Source organism: Falco biarmicus, chromosome 6, assembly GCF_023638135.1.
Source record: "Falco biarmicus isolate bFalBia1 chromosome 6, bFalBia1.pri, whole genome shotgun sequence".
NCBI lineage: Eukaryota > Metazoa > Chordata > Aves > Falconiformes > Falconidae > Falco > Falco biarmicus.
Genome location: NC_079293.1, coordinates 65,897,943 through 65,913,971, shown reverse-complemented (window position 1 = coordinate 65,913,971; position 16,029 = coordinate 65,897,943). Strand labels below are relative to the sequence as shown.

Genomic DNA, 16,029 nt, shown 5'->3' with positions numbered 1-16,029 from the left:
TTAAATACATCTCACTGAAAGTTCTTATATAAGGGAAGTCTATTATCAGGTGCAACAGATGTGTTTGGTGGTGGGGTTTGTTTTAAGGTTTGGAGATTTTGTGACTGTCCTGGATTAAGTACTCTTTTCGTTCCCTGCACCCATAACTTTAAGCTTTCTCAAAAAAATTCCTGTTATTTTTCCTTCTTTTTCAGTTTCAACCTGTATCTGTTTCAGGTGGGAGAGTGTCCCTTTCCATCCAGACAGAGGCTTAGGACTGCTCTTCCTTTACCACTTACTGATCCCTTTGTAAATCTGATTACAAGCTAGGACTGGGCAGTCTGTTCTCCCTGTAAAGAGTTTAGCAGCGACAAGATACCTCTCAAAGAACTCAGTATATTTTAGTGTGTGACGCGAACATTAAATATTAAGTAAAGACAATCAACCTGATTATATGCTGGTTTACTAGTCTTACCCACCAGCCATGGGGAATTAGAGAAGGCAGACTCATAACTTCATCCGTTCTGTCTTAAGGCCCTGTGGGAGCTTCCAGGGTTGGAACTGTCTTAATCATTGTGTAAGCGCTTTTGAGCCTCCAAACTTCTCTCTGTCACACTCCCCTTTTCTTGATCACTCTATCAGTTAGTTTACTACAAAATGTTCTCTCTGTCTATGAACTAACCCCTCGTTACTTTCTTTACTCTTGGTTTCTGAGGCCAGAAACTTCAGATAAATTGGCATACACAACTCTGACTTACTGCTGTAATTTTACACTGGTTAACATTCTGTCAGGAACTCTGAGAGAGACTCTTTCAAATATTGTTGAAGGAGTATTTTTTTGGGTTTGTTTTGGTTTATTTTTCATGGTACCTGACATTTTAGTATAGCTCCTTGGTCCTCTGTGTCTATCACACAGGCCTATTTCTGCATGTGGATTCTACTCAGTTCCATCTTAAATCAGCAAATAGGATCTGTAAAATGTCTTTTAACTAACTAGATTTTAAACTATGTTGCCTGAGTCACAATGATTTCTGTAGATGAAGAGTTGGAAAGAGTGACTTTGTATTGCCATTTTTGGATCAGCTGTGCCTGTTAGCTTCTGCCACGTTACTGAAAAACAGAATAGCTGTCTGTAACAGTGGCCATGTAAGCTATGATTCAGTTTGCTTCTGAGATACAATGCACTGCTAAGTTAGACTCATGTGCGTGTGTGTATCTACATATGCATGTTTGTGGCATTTTTTACTCTCAGAGTACAAATCAGTTGATGACTGTGAGGAGTTGGTAATCAATGCTGCAACAACAATCAACAATTTATCCTACTACAAAGTGAAGAGTTCTGCTGTCCAAGACAAGAAGCTACACATTGCTGAAAGTAAGGACTTTTAAACTAGTACTTCTTGTATGGCTTCTTGAAAGTGGAAATGTTTTGACACTATAGAAAAAAAGACACTGGTAGTGTTTTGTGGTGTCATATTGCAAGAGTATAAAGTTCATGGGGCTAAATTCTTCCCATAATTTCTTATTCTTTTAGAACATAATTCTGTGACTTGTGTGAAAATAGTTAGGTTATTGACAAAACCCCTTCTTTTCCTCCCCAAAGGATTTTGTCATATTTTTTTCTGTTTAGCAATTTTTGCTAGACTTGTTCAAAATCCATATGCCTGAGCCAAGATAATCAAGTTACTTTTTACTTCTAATCAGAATATGGTAAGAGTTTTTTTCTTCTTAGTACCTTCTAAACCTGCAAAATCTGATTTACGTCTGTTTTGGGCTTATAAATCCATTGGCAGTACAGGAGTTGTGTGATTCTCTCCCCTCTGACAGTATGGACAAATCATATTTTAATGATGTATGGGAACTGCATCTGAGCTCTGGGACTCATAGTGTTGGTGTTATACAAACGGTAGAGTGTCTATGTCTTGCATACCTTTCTTTCTAAATAGACAAGACGTGGGGGAGAGATGGAGCCTGAAGTTTGCACAACAGGTAGAATGAGGAGTAGGAAAAAATATTCTGGCAGTTGACCTAGTGCCCTGACTGGCAGACATCATTTTCTCTCTAGGTAACAGTTCTGCTGTTCTGTCACGAGCCATTTCATCACCCATAAGCCAGATGTCTCTTATTGCTAGTCGGAGAATGTGGAAACAAATGACTTCTCTGCCTGTCCCATTCGCTCGCCCTCTCATGTTTTTATTGTTAGTATGTGGAAACCAGTCCCATCACCTTTCCTCTGCTTGTATTGAGGAGAGAGAAAAGCTTTCGATGGAAGACCAGCAGGCTTCCTCCTTCGGGAGACATTTTGAGAATACTTGCTGTTTGGTACAACTGGTGGATCCCAAAGGCAAAAAATAATCATTTCACATGTCTCTTTAAGACAAGTCCAAGGCATGTTCAGTATTGCAACACTCAAAGACTGAAGTAATGGGAAGGAAGCCAACCTCTTCCCTGTATTTTTTTCTCTCACTTTTTTGTGGTAGAAGGATTAAGGGTTGACTGATTTGCGTCCTTTATTTGATGGACTGATTTCAGTGGTTCACTTCATACTCGCACAAGACTTATAAATACAGCTTCTGTAACATTGCCTCTTTGCTGTGCACCAAAACCCTAGATGATGGTAGCTCTTCCTAGGAAATGCTGAAGGTCTCATTCTGCAGGCTGAAGTTACACGCTAATCATATGTGAAACTGCTAAGCAGGAAAGCAGCAAGAAAGTAAATGCTTCAGACCAGGGGCAATGTTAAGAAGCTGTTCAGAGAAAATCTGTGTATTTCTTATAGCAGCACTGAGGAAAAAATAGAGCTAATGTCTCCTAAAAAATTATTTTCTGACATCCTACGGTAAGACCATCTGTTCAGGATCTATGTATATCAATTCTCTTATATATTACAACATTTTTTTCTTCTTTGCCTTCCTGGATTTTCATATGAGCCCACTCAAAACTGTATATCAAAATCAGCTCCCATTATTACAACTGCGCTTAGGCTATCTTCATAACTCCTCATTTGTTCCTTTGCATTTAGCCCCATATTGGAGCTCTTTGTCTCATCTTCAAAGCTCTACACAATTTAGCCTTTGTTCTGCCGTCAGCTCACCCCTTCACTGCAACCAGACAGATAGATGACTGTTCCCATTTATTACATTTATTGCTGTTGCTGCTTGCAGTTCTGATATTTATTGGTAGAAAGCCAAACACGTTTGCGATATACAAGTAATTGTTTTTATTTCATTTCTTTTCAAACCAATAGTGCTTTTAAAGCTGTTAATGAGCAACAATATGGATGGAGTTGTGGAGGCTGTCAGAGTATTTGGCAATCTTTCCCAGTATCATGAGATCTGTGACTTCATCGTACAGAAAAAGAGTGAGTTACTTTTGCATTTGTAGGAGTCCTGTTTTTAAATGTCCATAGTGTTAAAAAACAAATATTGTTAATAAGCTGTGTCAGTTAAAGGGTAGAAGCAATCTTCTCTGATGTTTTGCAAATTAAGAAAATGTTAGAATCCAATAGCAGTTGTTATATACACCATTTCATTTCAATTTCATTAAAATGGAAATATTGGAGTAGGAAAAATATGCCATGGTGCCTTCACAAAGGTAAATACTACAGAAAGTCTGTTTTTCCTAATGATTATAATTTTTACATTTTCCTTCACTCCTTCAGTTTTTCAGATCCTACAGGTTAGTAGTGATATGATATAAAACGAAAATCCAACTAAATTCTTATTTAGGTTCATAATCACAGATTTTTGTTTCCCATATTTGACAGCTTGTTAGCACTTTGTAATATGCATTTAAGACATTTGACTGCCTCAATGAAGAGACCTCCCATTTGCCTCTGGGTGAAGTAGGATTCAAGTCTTCTCAAGTCCTTTTGCTTTGGGCGTCTAAATAGCTTTGGGAAAGAAGATGTGTCATAAGTTTGGTTAAACACCAGCAGTTCACTGTAAATTTTTTTTGAATCTACCTGTCAGTGCTGAAAATTAGTTGATACGTCACAACACACAACCCCTTTCACGGGCGGATGGATCACTGCTTTTGAAGGAGAAGGTATCTTCAAAGGGAGAGCTGACACTTGGTAGCTGGTTGCTGATGAGCTGTCTCAGTCAAAATCTGGGAGAAACTGTGGTGTTGATGTGTAAAGCTCAGGAAGAGCTGAGAGGCTGCCTTGCCTCTCCGTTAGGCAACACTGACTCCCTCGCTGGGGTTCCCTTCCACCACGGCCTACCGAGTGCAGTGTCAGCAAGTGCTGTGAGATGCTGCACAGCCAGCGTCTGCTTCTTGCCCGTCTCCCGCAGGAGCCCCAGGCTGCAGCAGTTCCAGCTGGACTTGGTGCACTCTGGGGCAACCCTGCTGCTCGTGGAGGTAAGAATGTCCCTCTCTGAATGCCAGATGTCGAATCCTCGCGGTTTCTGCTAACCTTGTGATTGAAAGGAGGCTGATACTTCTAAAAAATAAGCTGTACTTCAGTTTGGTCAACTTAATCTCTTCTGCTTGGATTCTCACATTACTTTGGTATATTTTTATAACTAGAACTTTGTATGTGTTGATTTGAAGAAAACTGGTGTTCTAATGGCTGTTACTCTGGGTCATAAGCCTACTCTACAAACATCACAGTAGTATGCTACAAGGTTAATTTTTTGGGTAGGGTATCCTGCATTTAACTACTTTCGAAGTATACACATTTAATAAGTATGTTACGATGCCACTTGTAGGATAAGTCCACCTTCCCAATAATACTGTTTGCTTCTTTACAATCCAGTATACAAGTTCATGATTGCTTTGCTTGATGCTAAGAACCAAGATCTCTGTTTTTCTGCCTGTGGAGTTCTGCTCAATCTCACAGTAGATAAGAACAACCGAGCTCTTCTGATGGAAGAAGGAGGAATTGGAAAGTAAGTTCCTGATTATGCTTATGAAAAAGACAATTTTGAGTAGTTTGGCCAGAGTTTCAATCAGATTGTTTTTCACTAGGGCAAATAACTTGTAATAAAGGGTACATACTTAACAGATATTCAGCATATAATGTTCTTCAAGAGCCTTTCATATTCTTTCATATGTTTTTTGCAAAAGCACCAGAGTGGTTTAGCCTACTGCAGAGCCAAAACCCCCAGAACAGTCTCTCAGAGATCCTCCCGATACATACAGCAGAGGAGAGTACCATGCAACAAAGCAGCTAAGGCATGGCTTTGCAGTAGCTGCTTATGCTTGACTTAACTGGATCCTATGTGGGCTACCGTTAATAGGCACCACTAATGTGTATGTGTTGTGTGAAGATTACTTCAGGAACTGATATTCCATGGACATAATCGATCTCTTGCAATTTTTGTAACTACTTGGTACTGTAGGGAAAACTATCTGATGTAGCCACGCTCACCAGAGGATAGCTCCTGAGTCTCCTCTCCCTGAGAGTTCAAATTTAAGGCACTTGTATTGTAAGCAGCATTAGATCTTGAAAAACCACTCTGGATGCAACACTTGTGGCTTTGATGTTCAGATAATAGCGGAACCAGCTTAATTGGAGCAACATGAAAGATCATGTCCGTATGCTTGTAAAGCAGTTGACAGAACCCACATTTATGAAACAATATGCCTAGCTTTGAAATGCTTTCCTGTTCACACATCATATAGTTACTTTTTTATACAATGTAAACAATGCATAGTCCGCTCATCTTTCCTTCCCATGTTCCAGTTAACTTACAAAATATAAAGCTGAAAAAGAAGAATAAAAATAAATTACAGGCAAATTGAAAAATGTGAGAAATTTCTATTATATAGAATATAGAATTTTCTATATCTGAAAATCTGTGAAGAAGGAAGGAAAAATAGTAACTGTGTGGAATACACATAGGAAATTTGGAGGTGATTGTTAAGGAGGTCACCCTGACTGTGCCAAACCAGTCTGTGCTCTGTGGATTTTTGGAAATGAGGTTCTTGTACCAATATATAGTGGCCCTACGGAAACATGGAATTAGTCTTATCAGAGGGTTAAATTTCAAAAAATTAGGGCAAGTTCTTTTGGCTTTTCATGAGTTGCTTCCCACTCTTCCACAATGACTGCCTTCAGAGAGGAGAGAAAAAGGATTTGATTGCTTTACAATTACTGCTATTTTCAGCCATACCTGAGTGTAATCCTGTGTTCCCTTTACTAATCACAGGATTATAAATCTCGCAGAGAAGTGAGGGAAAGGGGGGGTTCCGTAGGGCTGGGGAAGAAAACAGCAGTGAGGGATTACTATTAGAGGTCACTAGGGACAGCAGGTGAAAAACTTTACTGCTGCTGCTCCAGGACTTGCTGCTGTTTGGTAATGGGAACTCTGGATAGCTGCTGTATGTATGTAAACTGGTGCAGGCAGAAAAGTCATAGCTTAATTTCAGAGTCCTGCTTACGATCCAGCCTGCATTTGGTATCTGCAAGGAAGCGAGATTAGAAGAAAGGTCAAGAACCTAATGGTCCTTCATAAAACTGGCATTTCTGAGAGGATTCCATTGGGAGTGCAGGCTAAGGAAATACAAGAAGGGGCGAGATCTGCAAAATACTCAGACTTCACTGAATGTAAAATATACTTCTGTGAGTTATGGAAATAGCGAATTCCTTTTGATTTGTGTTCTGCTCAGATCCTCTGATATGTAATAAGCTGGATATTCTGCCTGAAGCTTTTTCTGCATTCATACCATCTTTTCCAGATGAATTCTTGGTGCCTGATAAGGTTTGGCTTGCATTGCAATCTCTGCAGTAATGGTAGCCACAGGTTTGGGACAGTCACAGATTGTCATGAAATTTGATGGAATTTTGGTGTCTGGGAGACGGTTACATTTGTGATGTATGTGATTGAAATTGGTCAGTTGGGTTAAAAAGTTATAGGGGATGGACAGATGCAGGTATGTTCACATCCTTAGGGAACTAGACTAAATAAAAGGGGAGAGGTTACTGAGGAAGAAAGTAGCATCTTAAGTTTATTAACGCAGAATTTTCTTGCGAACTTCCATGGGGCGTGCATATGTTTCTAGACTGCCAGATTTTGATGGGTTCAGAAGAAAACTATGTGGAGCAAAACACTGTTTTTGTTTGGTACTGACAGGTTAGTTGACTGTTTAAAAGACTTTGGGCCGGCAGACTGGCAGCTGGCTTGTTTGATCTGCAAAACGCTGTGGAACTACAGTGAAAACATCACAAGTGCAGCCTCATGCTTTGGAGAAGATACCGACATGTTGCTGGTGCTGCTTACATCGCTCTTGGGTGAGATTCGTAATCTTGGTCTCTTTTCCTTAATGAAAGAAATAGAAGGTGCAAAATCAAAGCAGTATTAGTTGGGGTGGGAAGTCTGTCACACAGCTTTAAGCGGCTGGCTGGTATAGACTACCCAGCAACGCAGTGGTCTATTGCCATTCAGCACATTCCCTCAGAACTTACGGATTGCCAAGGTGGAATTGGCCGCTGTCACTCCCCACTCTAGTTTGTCTAGTTAGCATGCCGCTGATGCTTTTCACCAGCTGCCTTTTTGCCTGCTTGAGCCAACTATCCCGTAGACCTTCAGTGCAAAACATACTTTTCACTGGATGTGGGCCCTTCTGGCCTCCAAGGTCACTTGACATTGACAGGCACTGACAGAGGCAGGGGCTCAGCTGTGATGCCCCTGGTTGCTGCAGAGCACACACCGGGCAGCCTGGGCAGTGTGGCTTCCCCTCAGCCGGAGGGCTGTGTGGTGCAACGGCCTGAGCTTGCCCGCTTGTGACAAGAGTCCCTTGGCCGCCCTTCTTTTCTCATCATGATCGCCTTGTGGGCAAGGACAACCACCTGACAACTCCTCATCTGCTCCCTAAAGCTAGGCAGGGTGTGCTCCTCCACAAATACAGGCTGAAAGGTGCCTATAAGTGAATGCTGAGACCCTGGTTCACTTACCCAGTTGGATCTTTGCATCTGCACTTCTATGTTTGCTCCAGATTTTACAGAGGTTAATTGCTATGTAATGGTCCTATAGTCACTATATGTAATTTTCCTCCTTTATTTTATGAGTAGTGCTTTGGTTACGGTTTTGAGTAGATCAGTTGCAACTATCTTTTAAAAAAATCGGTAAAATGTAAATGAAATGGAAGCAAACTTACTAATTTTTGTTTGGTTTTAGTTGAAAATTTACTAAGTATGTATGGTTGCTGTGGAGAAGGCTGTATGTTAATGAGACCCAGACAGAAAGTAAGATTGCCGTGGTCTCTTTTCTTTTCAGACAATCAGAAAAGTGGGTGGATTTGTGAGGGTTTTTTTCCAGTTACAGCAGAATTACTGTTATTCATTGTTGTAATCATTCCTTGCGTTGCATTCCTTGCTATGATAGAGCATACCTTAATGTGGGCGGTAATTCCATATATTTATCTGAAAATACTTGGTGTTTCAAGATCAGTAGTGCACTTTTTAACATTCTGCAACAGAACTACAAACTTTATAGCCACAATCATGCTTGAATTTTCTGGCATGCAGCAAGGTATACGTACCTTTGTTTTGAAACACTCTTATCCAGCAATTAATTTGACTGCCAGAGTGGGTAGTAATTGGAACTCTCATTAACTAGTGCAGCTTTTGTGAACTGCAAGTTCATGTACAATTGCAATTGTAATGTGACTGTAGTAACAATTAATTAAAAATAGGTCAGAATTAAGTTGGAAGACTAGTCTTTCTTCACACTGTAGTCAGAAGAGTAGCTGTAGAAAAAGCACATCTTTTCATTGGATCTGGTTCCTCTGTGTGTTAAAAGCCAGAAAATTTTAGTAGTGACAGCTGGTGAATATTTTCCTACGTCTTCCTCCCCCCATTGTATCCAGTAACAGCCTTGAACCGTCATTGCTCTGATTCTATCATTCAGGAAGCAGGAGGCAACCGCTGACAGTCAGCGGACTGTACTTAAGCATCAGCACGCCCTCAGGAAGCAGAAAAAGTGGAGCATGGCACAGCAGACATGTCACTTCACCTGCTGTGCTTGGCCTCCTCCCCTTTATTTTTCTTTCCCCTACCTGGCACAAGATGACAAAAGATATGAGGGAGCCAAAAGGGAGTGGAAATAGCCTGAAAAGATGTTGGGCCTGAAAAAGGCTGGACAAAAGGCACCGGCACCATTTGTTTTTCTTATTCCCTGCCTGATCCCAGCAGCCTGAGATGTGGTGGCGCTGCTTTCCAATGGCACTGTCATTTGCCTTCTTTCAGCTGCTCTCGAGTTTCGTGTCACTTTATTGGCTCAGAGCTGCTGTTTCCAGGCTCCTGGCAGCAGCCTTGCCTTGCTGCGGTCCCTCAGGAGCAGCAGTGATGAGCCTCTGACTTGAGAACGTTGTGTTTGGTCATTCAGTGAAATCTCCTTTTGCCCTCCCTTTTTCCAGCCTTTTCTTCTGCTCGCCTTTGCCTCCGCTATCATTTTGAGGATGCTGTTTTGGAATCTCAGTACATGTGAACTCTTACATGGCATGACACTAGCTGCCAGGGCCCCTGGCCCCTCTCTTGCCAGGGTTAGAGGGGTGGCTAGCCCTTGCAGACTAGAGTCTGCACTCTTAGTTTTCAGCTTCCCCCGCAACATGCAGACCCAGTGTGCTTGTCTTGTTCCTGGGCTTGCAGCCAGTTCATATGCTGTTTGGCCAGTACCCAATTTTGCTGCTTTTGAGGAGGGTCATGGGAAAATTAAATTATCTGAGGATGCACAGCTTGCCTGTGGGACACTGATCCTCGCTGATCCCCGGTGTTACTCACATTCTGCTTTAGGAAATTTACTGTTTTGGTTTAACACTTCAGCTTTTCAACTGGTTCTGACCCTTCTTCTTGCAGGCTGGAATTCCCAACCTCAGTGAATCCATAAACATTCTATCAACTTCTGGGAAGCACAGAAACGTCTCTTGCATTGTGAGATAGTTAATTTGGGTAGAAGAATAATTTCAGCAGTAGGCAAAGCAATTCCCCCTGAAAATAAAAACCATAATCCCTTATCTTCCTCTTCACAGGGTCTCTCACTTCTCTGCTGCTGAGATTAATTTTAAGTATGTTGGACTACTGTGCCATCGATAACAACAAGAGCTAATGGGCACAAGTTGCAATAATAAAAATTCCAATTAAATACTAGGAGAAGAAGTTTCCACTATGGCAGGGGTCAAGCACTGGAACAGACTGCCCAGAAAGGCTGTGGAATCTCCATCCTCAGAGATGTTCAGTACTCAACAGAACATGGACCAGAGCAACCTGATTACGGTGGCTCTGCTGCAGAGATCCTGTCCAACCTAAGTGACCTTATGATACCATCCAATATAGATCTGATGTCTGGGGCTGGATTTTATCTCTGGTGACAGGGTTTCTTCCTGCAGAGATATGACATGCCTTCCTTCTTGAAAGAATGGGGGGGTTTCTCTTTGTTTTATTACAGAAAGCCTCTAAATGACATCTTCTCTTTATGCAGAATCCCTTTTGGAATCTACCTCACACTTGGCATCTCTTTAATTTTGGTAATTTAGAAACAGTGTTGTGGCATAGAAGTATTGTTTGCAGTTACTGGTAACGTTCTAGGAAATGGAGCCCATCTCCATGCACAAGTAGCAAAAGTAATGTCATCTCTTCTGTTACAGCTGTTGCAGCTCAGGCCATATGCTCAGCAAAGGGACCTTGGCATTCTTTCAAATGGGGATAGTTGCTCTTTAAGTGTCTCTTTTCTACACAAAGTTTGATTCAGAATGTGTGTAACTGAAGTTTCTCTTCAGCTCCAAGTTGTCTTTTACCTCTGTGAATGTGCAGTAAGATCCCTTACAGAATAACAGATTGTGACTCTGGTGCTCCTTCATAGTCTAGGACAAAGAGAAGTCACGCTGCCCGTTGGGTGCAGGATCGTATCTTCAGTTTAGGTCCATTTATGGCCTAAAGGCTGTCAAATATCCTTCTGTTAAACTGTATGAAAACTCTTCTTCAAAATTATCACTTGTCTGTAGATTCCTGATTCAGGAGCATGCTTCTGATTGCAAACTGATTTCTTTTTTCTGCAAGGGTTTGTTTCTTTGCCACATCCAGTGCCAGGCAAAATGTAGGGGGAATGGCGAGGGATGACGTCCTTTCATTCCTAACAGTGCTTGTCTCTCTTAGGAGTGTCCTATTATTTTATTTAAGTTTGTGAGGAAGGGAGGGTGTCAGTAATACAATAGCTAGTGTGGTTCAAGTTCTCTAAGTATGATAGTAGATACAGTTTGAAAGAGTCCTCATGAACCAGGTTAGCAGAGCAATTTCTGCCAGGAAAAATACGGTTGCACTTAGATGACCCGGTTACTTATATTAGCAAAATTGTGTGGGTCATGTTAAAACCCAAGTAGTTTCCAGGCTGACAGTCACAGTAAATGCTTGACCTTAAGACATGGTTTAGCTACACCTGTGAGGTGTGAGAATAAAGGAACCTGCAGTACCCTTTTTACTGTTTTACTGACCTTAACATCCTTTCTTTTCGATTAAACCTAAGTCCCTCAGACAGTGATGCTTAGTTTGTCTTAAACACAGAGTTGTTTTCAAGCCATCAACATACACAACTGGTAAGTTGTACATGCTGTGGTCGTGAAATACGTAGTTGGGTATGTTTTTATTCGGAACTGATGTATGGTATTTTCCTTGATTACAGATGAAGAGCTAGCATTGGATCACAGCCTCGACAGAGATTTAAGGGACTACCAGAAACTATATTGGGAAAGGGAGTTCAAACCTGTGGCAGAAAAACTTCTTGATAGAATTCAAAGCCATCAGTCCTTTCTTCCAACTGTGACCATTACTCCATTTTAGTATTTTAATCGGGGGGGGGGGGGGGGGGGGGGGTGTTGGTGGGGTTTTTTTGTGTGTGTGTGTGGTGTACATTGTACAGCTTTGTATTTCCAACATGCCTGTACGTTGCCACCAGTAAACATGCTGGAGAGCATAGCAATTTAATTTTTAAAAAGTCAGGAAAACTTGGCATTTATACACTGGATACTACCTTTTGAGAAGCTTGTATGAAAATTTTGCATGTGTAATTACTTTTTACAATATATTTGAGCTGATCAAACAGCTGTTCAGTGTGATTTGTCTATTAATTGCAAAGTTTCTTGGCTAGGAAAATGAAACAAAACTACTTGCTGAACTTCTTTTTAAAAGGTAAATTACCACTGAGTACCTGGACCCCTGCGGTACCAAAAATGCTGTGCACTGTAAAAGAATGTTACATATTACAGGAGCCACATCTTACCTACAGCCTTTGACATGCTTTTATGTTATAGGAAATTCTGTGACAGAGTAACCTGATGTGGTTGGGGCATTCTGCTGTGCTGTGTCATAAGCTTCACTCTTTAGATTGAAAGCTGTCAATGGTCGGGGGCAAGTTGCTCCCCTTTCCTTGGAGATCCCCTTTTCTTTACCCAGTGCTGTGTGGCTGGGCTATCCCAGCTCCTGCCCTGATGCTGTGCGGTATAGGTCCAGCTGTGCTGGGAAGAGGCTCTTCTGAATTAGGGCTTCACATCTTAGGGCAAAACATCCCTACCCCTGACGTAAAGGATGATCTTAGCTAGACTGGTGCGTTTTTCTTTCAGTTGTTCCTGTGTTCCCAGGAGCCACCTGTCTGCCTGTACTTCTGAGACCCTCTTGGCCAGCTGCCTTCCCTGGGCTTGTGTCTCCATCCACGGGGCAAAAAAAGGCTCTACATCCTTCACATTCCTTCTGGCTGCTGCTGGCTTGTTCATTGCTGTTTTCATCCCTTCAGTGTGTGAAAGTCCCTGCTGTAGCCCATGGGTTAGCTCAGCAGGTGCACCACTGGCCTCAGGCATTAACAGCCCAGCTGGCTACAGAAAGCTCTACAGACCTGACCCATTTGTCTCTTTTCTGACCTTAGATGATGAAGAATAAACCGCTGTGCGGCGGCTGCCAGGCTCCTGGCTCTGATCCGAGGGTCAGCAGCTTTGCACTGTGCTGTGTGCAGCAGAACAAGTCTCCAGCTTGGCAGTCCTGTCGGGAGAGGCTGGAAGAATTTGGTCTCCTGAGGCGACAATTCAGAGCTCCCCCAGTGGCACCGCTGTACCTTCAGCAGTGCCTGCACATCTGCTTCCAGGTGAGAAGATGAAGTGAGGAGGCTGGGAAGTAGAGCAGGAGTAGAAGGGCAGGGAAACATTTTCCCTAGGTTAGGTCCCCTCTTCTACTTCTTTACTGTCGGTAGGGCAGGGGAGCGGGGATTTCACAGTCCATGTTTTGGGAGCGGTGAGGAGGAAACTTCAGTGAAGATAATGAAATTTGCAACATCTCTTTTGTCCTGGTAGCTCCAGTATTTCTTGTGACCAGCAAGGCTCAGCCCCACAGCGGTCACTTAGGGAGGACGTGTGGCAGCCTCCATCGCTGCAATCCGCAGGATTCAGTACGGTTTGGCTCCCGTAACAGCTCTGCTGAGCTCAGAAGGATCTCAGTTATCATTCCTTCTTTTGCTATTTTAATTTTAGCTGAAGTTGAGAAGATAAATGGCTTCAATGCCCCATTTGTTTCTTGAGAAAAAGAATGGATTTGATTTTTGGGGGTGTTAAAGGATAAGGGGTTGGTACTCCCCTGTGGGGAGGGAGCTACAGGCATTTGTTCCTGGCATTTGCATCAAGGCAAAAGGCAGGCGGGCACCAGGCTGCGTAGTGCGGGGTGGGACGCAGTGGAAGAGGCCTTGGGGCCGAGTCCTGTCAGCAGGTCTGACCAGAATTGACACGTGCTGAGTATCTGTCAGAAGGGAGCTTGAAGCTGATGTTTTCATAGAATGGTTTGGGTTGGAAGGGACCTTAAAGATCATCTAGCTCTAACCCCTGCCATGTCCCATGGGCAGGGACACCTTCCACCAGACCAGGCTGCTCAAAGCTCCTTCCGGCCTGGCCCTGAACCCTTGAGGGACAGGGATCCACAACCTCTCTGGGCAACCTGTGCCAGTGAAGAATTTCTTCCCAATAGCTAATTAAATCTGTCCTCTTTCGGTTTAAAGCCATTCCCCTTTGTCCTGTCACTACACGCCTTTGTACAAAGTCCCTCGCCAGCTTTCTTGTGGGCCCCCTTTATGTACTGGCAGGCTGCTATGAGGTGTCCCCAGAACCTTCTCTTCTCCAGGCCAAACCCCAACTCTCAGCCTGTCTTCACAGGAGAGGTGCTCCAGCCCTCTGACCATCTTCCTGGCCCTCCTTGGTCCGTGTCCCTGTCCTTCTTCCGTTGGGGGCCCCAGGGCTGGATGCAGTACCCCAGGTGGGGTCTCAGGAGACCCGAGTAGAGGGGAAGAATCACCTCCCTCGACCTGGTGGCCACACTTCTTTTGGCACAGCCCAGGATACGGTTGGCTTTCTGGGCTGCGAGTGCACACTGCTGGGTCACGTTGAGCTTCTCTTTAACCAACACCCCGAAGTCCTTCTCCCCAGGGCTGCTCTCAATCCATTCTCCACCCCGCCTGTATCTGCTTGGGACTGCCCAAGTTTTGCAAGGATGCCCAAGGTGGGTATGCAGGCAATTAAGATTTGTTCCAAGAAGACGCTAGGGCCCAGAGCGCTGCGTAGTGTGTCCCGTAGCACAGGGCAGGTTTGGGTATCCCACAAAGCTGGGGCAGCCACTGTGCGTCAGCTGAGCTCGCGTTCAGCAGTTGGCCTGAGCTGCTTCAGGAAGAGGCGCGTTCAGACCAGACCTGCTGGGTCGAGCAGAAAGGGCAGCAGAAGCCCTGGAGCATCTGACAGCAAAACCCAGCAGGGGCTCCCACGGAGCTGCACGGGCCTGCGTGTCTCTGAAAAAACAACTTGTGAGTAACAGCCCCAAGATGCTGAATTTCTGTGTATTCGTATGGCTTCTCCTCCCATGAGAGCAGGAAGATTGTTGTGGCCTTTGCCACAAACCTCCGTGAAGCAGCTCTGCTGCGACTTCAGGTGCCCATTCCTGTTCAGCAGCCACATCCTTGGTCTCTGTCACGCTGTTCATTTTTCTCTGTGGTGGGGAGCGTGTGCACACACACGTGCACACGGTTTTGAACTGAACCTCTGAGGAGGACAGAAAGGTAAGAGCTGCTGGAGAGGGCTGTTAGTTGCTGCTCCTGGGGCAGACAGCTCTGCCACGCTCCTTGAAGCACAGACTCAAATTCCCATGTGGTTTTTTTGTTTGATTTTTTTCTTAATAGTGTCCCACCTGGGCCCACACAGCAGCCAACCATTCAGTTCCCATCGCTCGTGCTGGCGCACACCCTCCTGTCACGTATCGCTTTTTGGACTGGATCCCCCATCGCCACATTCTTTTGGGGTGAGCTGCCAGCACTGCCAGCACCTGCAACAACCGAGGTGCACAAGATGTTGCTGCTGCACTTCACAGCCACGGGCTGCGGCTCTGCAGGAGCTGCCTGGGAGCTGACGGGGCTTACGGCCCACGGCACAGGGGGCGGCTCACGGCTGCCAGTGCCCGAGGCAGTGCTGGGGCTTGTCCCCCCTGCCCTGGCATCGTACACAGCTGCTGCTCTGTGCTGCAGTCACCACCTCCACGGAGCATCTGGGGACTTAGCGGGGTTTGTCTTTAAAGACAAAAAAAGGGTTATCTTTGGTTAGCGCCTTGCTTGTTCTCTTCTACTTGGGGCCACAAACATCTCTGCACTTTTCATGGAAAATCCCCCCACATTTTCAGGCCCTTTCTCCACAGTAAGCAGCTTGGTGTGTATTTAGGAGTGCCTGCGTTGGGGTTAGTGCTCCGTTTGGAAATGTGACCGCGCCAGACCACTGCCACGCACACCGCGCTGGTCACCGCTTGCAAAGGGAGAGTGCCCGCAGGTACCGTGCCTGATGGGACCGGCCAGTTCAGGCTTCTCGGAAGATCTGATGTGTACCTTTGACCCCCAGAAAGCAGCAGAAGAATGAGGGGCTGCAGAATCTCCATTTACAGACTGGAAAGACACTTCTGCGTGCTTAGGCACGGCGCAGCTTTGTGATATGCCCTTTGACAGGAAAGTTTTGCTCTGGTTTTGGAACATTAAAAATCCTGTATTTTTAGTTAAGAGGAAACAGCAGATGCTTCCTGTTAGTCACAGTTTTTGACAGTTTATT

At 44.1% G+C, this 16,029-nt stretch overlaps 1 protein-coding gene across 4 annotated transcripts in view; it reads left to right on the top strand.

Annotated features, from left to right (window-relative positions):
• Positions 1-12,830, top strand: part of ARMC2 (armadillo repeat containing 2) — a 68,002-nt gene extending 55,172 nt beyond the window's left edge. For all 4 annotated transcript variants that reach the window (XM_056343691.1, XM_056343693.1, XM_056343692.1 and 1 more), the window contains 5 exons: positions 1,232-1,354; positions 3,227-3,340; positions 4,739-4,871; positions 7,059-7,216; positions 11,601-12,830. In XM_056343691.1, coding sequence (XP_056199666.1) covers positions 1,232-1,354; positions 3,227-3,340; positions 4,739-4,871; positions 7,059-7,216; positions 11,601-11,758 — 686 coding nt within the window. In that variant the 3' untranslated portion in view covers positions 11,759-12,830. The remainder of the gene's footprint in view (positions 1-1,231; positions 1,355-3,226; positions 3,341-4,738; positions 4,872-7,058; positions 7,217-11,600) is intronic.
• The last annotated feature ends 3,199 nt before the right edge of the window (positions 12,831-16,029 follow it).